The sequence below is a fragment of the Chrysochloris asiatica genome, unplaced genomic scaffold (genome assembly GCF_000296735.1).
Source record: "Chrysochloris asiatica unplaced genomic scaffold, ChrAsi1.0 scaffold00250, whole genome shotgun sequence".
Lineage (NCBI taxonomy): Eukaryota > Metazoa > Chordata > Mammalia > Afrosoricida > Chrysochloridae > Chrysochloris > Chrysochloris asiatica.
This window is the reverse complement of record NW_006408768.1, coordinates 1838028-1845378: the sequence shown is the minus strand read 5'-3', so window position 1 is coordinate 1845378 and position 7351 is coordinate 1838028. Positions and strand designations below refer to the sequence as shown.

The window sequence follows — 7351 nt, the reverse complement described above, 5'->3', positions numbered from 1 at the left end:
GAGGGCATATGAAATGAATTCACTGACTTGGCAAATAAAAGTGCTGTATTTCTTTAAGTAAATAGCTGTCAAAGTTAATTTGGAAACATTTTATAAGAGATAAAGACTTGGAAACAAAACTTTGAGCTACTTTGACAAAACTCAAGTTCTAGACAAGATTAGAGAGAGAATTATAATAAAATAGTTACTCTCACTTTAAAAGTGTTGCCACAAGCTTGCATGCTGATTAATTAGAAATTATATACCAACACGTCTGTAAGGCATTTCATTTGAACATTTCTTCTTCTTTTTTTTTTTAACTAGGGACCATCCCACTTATTACCGAGGAAGGGAAGTTGATGACATGCAGCAGGAGTGAAGATTCATTCTGTTGCTAGTTCCTCCTGCAGCACAGAACTGTGGATTCCCTGCGGAGTTTGGGTGGTTTCACACCTCCACTTGCTCCTGCAGTCCCTGAACATTTACTCTGGGTCCCTATTGCCTCATTTGGTGAAAGATGGCATCCAGTCTAACTTGTACCGGAGTGATCTGGGCTCTGCTCTCGTTTCTTTGTGCTGCCACATCTTGTGTGGGGTTTTTTATGCCTTACTGGCTCTGGGGGTCACAGCTGGGCAAGCCTGTGTCCTTTGGAACTTTCCGGAGGTGCTCCTATCCTGTGCATGATGAAAATCTTCAGATGATGGTGATGGTGGAGGAATGTGGGCGCTACGCCTCCTTCCAGGGCATCCCCAGCACAGAATGGAGGATCTGTACCATAGTGACCGGCCTGGGGTGTGGCCTCCTGCTGCTGGTGGCACTGACCGCTCTCATGGGATGCTGTGTGTCTGAGCTCATCTCCAGGACAGTGGGAAGAGTAGCTGGAGCAATTCAGTTCCTGGGGGGTAAGTGACTTCCTAAAATTGAATTGATTACTGGAATCCCCTGGGCAAAATTGAAAATTTTTATTTTACTTGCCACTTGGAAAGCAACAGCTAAGTAACTGTGGAATGCCTGTGGTGATGGTGGTGTGCCGTGGAGTCGGTTCTGACTCATAGCAACTCTGCACAGGGTTTCTGAGGCTGTAAATCTTTACGGGAGCAGAAAGCCTCATCTTTCTCCTGTGGTAGTTTCAAACTGTTGGTAGTTTTGAACTGCTGACCATGAAATTAGCAGCCCGACTCATAACCACTACACTGCGAGAGCTCCTTGTGGGGATAGATGGCCAGAGTCAAAAGATGATGTTTGGAATTGCTTTCCACCTTCAAGAATTCTTAATTTCTGTACCTCCTTAGACATAAGCATCATTGGCCTGCTAAGTACACCACCTATATGAGGCTGTTACATCCAGATTGTTATGTAGTAGATGAGGCAGATTGGATTTTATAGCTTCTTGTTCTGTAAGTTCATCAAGAGGTGACTTTATTGGAATCCTCAGGTACTTAGAGATAAAGACTTCCTCGAAGAGCAGAAAAGGTTTTTAATTCAATATTGTCAGTGCAGAAAATTTATTGTTTTTAATGGAGGTAAAATTGAGCAAGGCTCAACTTTAAACTGTGTTTCTAAATATGTGATGACTGTTTAAAATTAGATATCAGTTTTGTATTAATAGCTATGCACTAAGCTGCGATAAAAAGATAGCTATAAACCTAATTACTTTGTTAAAACTTAGTTTCTGTGGAAGCATTAACTGTGAAGGAAAAAAGAATATTTTGTGCATGATGTCTACTCGTCCCACATGGACTGGATCTTTTCACTAACACTCAAAAGAGTTTAATTTGTACTTGGGTTTCTTCCAGAAGTCTTGCTTCAGTATTTCTGATCTTATGTTTGTTTTTGCTTTAATAGATACATAATGTTATTTATTTTGTTGTTGAGAATATACACAGCAAAACATTTGGTTTTAATTGTACATTCTAAAGGGTGCTTCAGAAAGTTATGGAAAAATCCCTTTATCTTTTGTTCAATTTTTCCAAGAACTTTTTGAAGCCCCTTCATGTATTTTCCACTGTACTCTTTCTCTTCCATTCTTTGAGTTAACTGGCTGAACTTGTCTGATTTATAGTCTGTCCTGTTGAAATATGACAACTTCCATAGACAGAACAGAGAAAAGGGAAATAGCAGATCTGGAAATTTTACAAAAATGTATTTGTAAACTTTGGTACAAAGTAAAATCTGTTACTGTTACATTTGGTAGGAATTTTTTAGGCATTTGTGAGAAATCTCAAAGAAGAAAGAATTTTATTTGTTTAGTTCTGAGATGTTGCTGATGTTAAGTGCCACCAAGTTGATTTGACTCATAGTGACTCTGTATAGGATTTTGAAGGAGCAGTTGGTGTGTTTGAACCACCGACTTTGCAGTTAGCAGTCTAGCCTTTATACTGCTTATTACATTGGAGTGTCCCATGAGATTATTTCAAGTTTTGTAATTTAAAAATGGAGTCCTAGTGTGGTGCTGTGGTTTAATGCACTAGACTGCAAAGTCACTTTGAACCACAAGGTCAGCGGTTCAAGCTCACCAGCTGTTCCTTGGAAACCCTATGCAGGGTTACTGTGTGTCAGAACTGACTCGACGGCACTTAACAACAACAATATACAACTTTTAAATAATTTTTTAAGGTAGAAAATTCTTGTGCTAAAAAATATAAGTGGCTAAAAAATACAAAATTCTAAAAACAGAAATAGAGTTGCTTACAGTTCTTTATTAGAATGTAGCTTTCTTTTAATCTGTTTCCCCTGAGGTTTTGCATTTTACTCTGGCCTAGAAGGCAGCGTGAGAGATTCATTGTCCACTCTTTTCTATTTCAATGTTGAACACTGAACAGTGGTCTTACATGTATAGTATATAGTTATACCATAGAAATATAATAAACCTATTTTTGTTGTTAAATGCTGTCGAGTCGGTCTGACGCATAGCGACCCTGTATAGGGTTTCTAAGGAGCAGCTGGTGAGCTTGAACCGCTGACCTTGCAGTTCAAATGGTTTTGCAGTCTGGCACACCAGGACTCCAATAAACCTATCAGGAAGCATCAAAACGTTATCTTTGAAAGTTGGAATCTGTAAAACGTGAGTGTGGAAACTTGTGGATTTCACAGATTTTAAGACTAGGACTCATGCCAAGTGTATTTGTAAACTTGCTGTTTGTGTTTCACTTGGCTCGGGATTAATGTTTAGGGACTTTCAGTTTCTTATCTTATGGTAAATATTACTTTCCATTCTTTCTTCATTTTCAGGCAGAGACCTCGATTATTTCTGGCAGAGCAGGAAAATGCTTCCAAAGAGAAATCAGTTTTTATTGATTACCTTTAAACATATAATGAGGAAAGACAACAGGGAGTGAATCCGAGACCCATGAGATATATGCCCTCTCTTTAAGATATGTGTAGATTGTTTGGAGATATATAGAGCTAAATGTTCTACTGTACAAAAAAACCCACAGGGAAACACGATTGTGAAGTTATAAATACATTTTTAAAGGATCACTTTTTGTTTTCTTTGTAGATACTTCTCCTGAACTTTAGCTTGTAAGAATTACTGACCTTAAGCTAAGGATCTAATTTATTACTAACAGTTGGCATTCTCACATTTCTCATATTTGGTTCTCATATCTGAAAAAAGAATTCTGAATCTAAAAACTAAGAAGATTCGCTTGATGAGACAGATAAATACGTCCTAGTAACTAAGATAAGAAAGAGTAAGTTTTGAGTTAGAGACCTGGAATACAGAAAAGATAGTATTTATAAAAATCTGCCATTGTTGTTGTAGTTAAGTGCCATGGAGTTGGTTCTGACTGATAGCAACCCTATATAGGGTTTCTGAGGAGCGGCTGGTAAGCTTGAACTGCCGACCTTGAAGTTCAAACCAACTTTGCAGTGCAGCGTATTAACCCACAGTCTGCCAGTAGTCACAATTATTTAATAAAGCAGTTATTAGAGAATATTTTTAAAACAATTCCTGTGATTTATTTCATAATTGTTTGTTGTTGGTGTTTTTCATGAAAACGTATGTAGCCAGTAATTTTGTGACATTTTTAAAATTAAAGAGTTCTATTTCATAAAGTTTTTGCAAAATGCCAAACCTAAAATGCTTTGGAAATGTAGTGAGCATGCAAGGTATTCTGCTCAGAGGCAGACTCTCTTTCTAAAAATGATTTGCCCAGAAGACTTATGTTTAGCTAAAGTTAGGGTTGCTCCAAAAACAACAGGAAGCAGGAGAATGGCACAATGCAGAGGCATCCTGGGTAACCCTGCCTGCTGTGTGGAGAGGCTGCACATATGGTGGAACATCAGGCAGTAAAACCCCTGCAGCACTTTGGGACAAGGTAAAGGACAAAGTGTCAGCCTTAATTTTGAGTTGTCTTGCTATGGTTGGCTAGAGGTTAAAATGTCACTTGTCAACTGATAGAACAAAATAAAAGAGGACCATTTTACATGGGTATTTGTTGTATATGGAAGGAATGCCTGAAGCAATCAAAGACTTTTTCCACTTCTTGTGGTAACTTGTACATACACTGTATCTGCCGCCAGCTCAATCTCATTCAATAAGTCATATTCTTGCCATAAGTTTTAAAAGTCCATGTGGGTTAAGTTTTACCCCAACTGAATTTTTAAAAGGCATGTAGAAAAACCATGGAAAATATAAACTATAATAAAAATGTGAATAAGCTTATAGACTGGTTGGTAATGGTGTTATGAGAAAATAGAGGCTTTAAGGCCTTTGTTGGTTTGTTGATTATAAGTGTGCAGTACTGTAGTCATTAAATAATAGAATTTAAAAAATTAGTATCAAACTTTTTGATGTATTAATAAAATGTCTTATTTACATGTTCTGCAAATGAAACAAGGTCCCTGGGTGGCACAAATGGTTCAAGATAGGGTGCTAACCAAAAGCTGGGCTGTTTGAACCCACCCAGTTGTGCTGGGAAGGAAAGGCGTGGTAATCTGTAGAGATTAAAGTCAAGGAAACTATGGAGCCCAGCGCCAGTCTGTAACACATGAGGTTGTCATGGGTAGGATTTGACTCAGTGGCAATGTTTTTTTTTCTTTCCAAAATGAGTATGTAAGAACATCTTATAGACATTTTTAAGTTCTGTCAGCTGGTGCTTGCAAATTTAGAGACTAAGTATGTAGATTTTATTTTAGTAAACTGCTGGTGCAGTGGTCGTGGTGGTTATGTGCTGTGGAGTCGGTTCTAACTCAGAGCGACCCTGCTTAGGGTTTCCGAGGCTGTAAATCTGTACTGGAGCAGAAAGCCTCATCTTTCTCCCGCCGAACCGCTGCTGACTTTGAGGTTCGCAGCCCAACTTGTAACCACTATGCTATCAGAGCTCCTTAAGCCATTGATGGATATTATTTATATTATTTCAGATTTTGTTTGAATGTGAGCCTCATTATCTTTATAACTCATAGTAGAATGCTGTTCAGTAGCAACCAACTACCTTCCAGTGTAGATACTCTTCCGACATAAGCAGCTAGGGAAGATAATCTCTTCAACTATTTGAAAGTCAAGTTCTGCTCAAGACAGTAATGATGGCAGTGTTTCTTCCAGCCTCCTTTTCTGTGTGCTTAAAGTCTTTCCAGGATTCCCTTCACCTTAGGGTCCCACCTACCTGTCGTTCGTCCTTTGCAGTGAGTGCTTGGACCTCTCCTTCCATTGTTCCACTTTAAACCTACTTGTTGTACAATAAGGAGAACCAGTGGTGCAGTAGTTAAATTGCTCAGTGGCTAACCAACCATGGGAGAAAGATTTGTCACTTGGACTCCGTAGAGATTTACAGTCTTAAAAACTCTGTGGGGTTCTACTTTGTCCTGCAGGGTATGCCGCCTTTTTTTCCTTCGGATCCAAGTTATCTGTCAAGAGACAATGAGTAATAAGAGGAATAGAGATTGTTGACAACATGTTAATGGTATTAAATGGGCACAGTGGTCTTTAGTGATAATGCCTTAATTGAAAGAAGTTGCTTACTTTCAGGAAATCCAGGTTTCAAGAAAGTCATTTGGAACAGGTAGGGCTCCTTTTGCTCCTTCTTATTAACCACTCTCAGCGCATTAAACATCCAGCTGTCTGTGGCCCTGTGAAATCAAGGGCAGGTGAGCTGTGCTGAGTTCTAACCAAACCAAACCAGTCAAACTCACTGCTACTGACGGAGTCAATTCCAAATCATGGTGGTCCTATAGGACACACTAGAAGTGGTCCCTGGGCTTTTATGGAAGCAGATCGTCACATCTTTCTCCTGTGGAGTGGCTAGTGACTTTCAATCATCAAACTTTTGGGCAGCAGCTAAGGCTTTCATCCTCTGCACCATCCGTGGTTCTCAGACTTTACTGTCAATCAGATGCACTACAGAAACTTTAAAACCACAGATGGCCGCGCCCTACTCCAGATTTCGGATTTAGCAGGTTTGGAGTGAGGGCATTGGTGATTCATCTTCTATGTTGGAGACCAGGTTTTATTTCCAGCCAATGTGCCTCATGTGCAGCAATGACCACCTGTCTGTGGGTAGAGGCTTGCATGTTGCTATGATATTGGACAGACTTCAGCAGAGCTTCTAGACAAAGATGGATTAGGAAGAAAGGCCTGGCAATCTATTTCTGAAAAATCAGTCACTTTAAATCCTATGAATCATGAGGGTCTGATTCACAAATCATCATTAGGATGACACAGGACTTGGCATCATCCCTTATGCTGAACACAGCGTCCCTGTAAGGACTGACTGAGGGACAGGTTTGGGGTGGAGACTAATAATTTGCATTTCTAACGAGGTCCCAGTGAGGTGCATGTTACTGGTTCTGCTGGATTCTAATTGTAAATTGCAAGCCCCCCTCTGGTGAAATGAGTTCTTGACTTGACCTTTGCCTTAGGTCTCTGGAAAAACAGCTTGAGACATTTTCTCCTATAGATCTTTGCTCTGGTTTTCTAGCCTAGAGGGGTTGTTACTTTGTCCAAGTTAATTGCCATTTCCTGAGAAAACTGTAAATGACTTGATTTTGATACTTTTTGTTTGGTCCTGGGGTGCAGCCAGTTCAGTGCTTGGTATGCACCTTACAAGTATTGGTCAGTAAGCTATGCAAATGAAGTCTCTGTGGCCAACTGAGAGGGGATTGGTCAGTTTGTGGTGCTGGGTGGTGTCTTGCCTTGAAGTTGACAAGGAGTTGTGTATATAAGCAGTCAACCCTAAAGAGGTTTTTCACATAAAAGAAGCAGGAAGAGAAACAGCAGGAGGAGGAAATAAGAGAGAAGAATCAGAGAAAGAGAGAGGAGAAAAGGAACCTCCTAAAAGAGCTATAGTAGAAAAGTCTGGAAGAGGCCCTGTAGCAGAGTCAGTAGTGACAGATGGCAGGTTCATTGGAGCCTGTTCTGAGGGGGCTGAGATGA

The 7351-nt window shown here is 39.8% G+C and overlaps 1 protein-coding gene across 1 annotated transcript in view; it reads left to right on the top strand.

The window, feature by feature from the left end:
* Window positions 1-303: 303 nt before the first annotated feature.
* LHFP (lipoma HMGIC fusion partner) overlaps window positions 304-7351 on the top strand; it is a 369791-nt gene continuing 362743 nt past the window's right edge. Inside the window, exon 1 of the mRNA XM_006873714.1 lies at window positions 304-881. Within this exon, the coding sequence (XP_006873776.1) occupies window positions 497-881 (385 nt within the window). The 5' untranslated portion in view covers window positions 304-496. The remainder of the gene's footprint in view (window positions 882-7351) is intronic.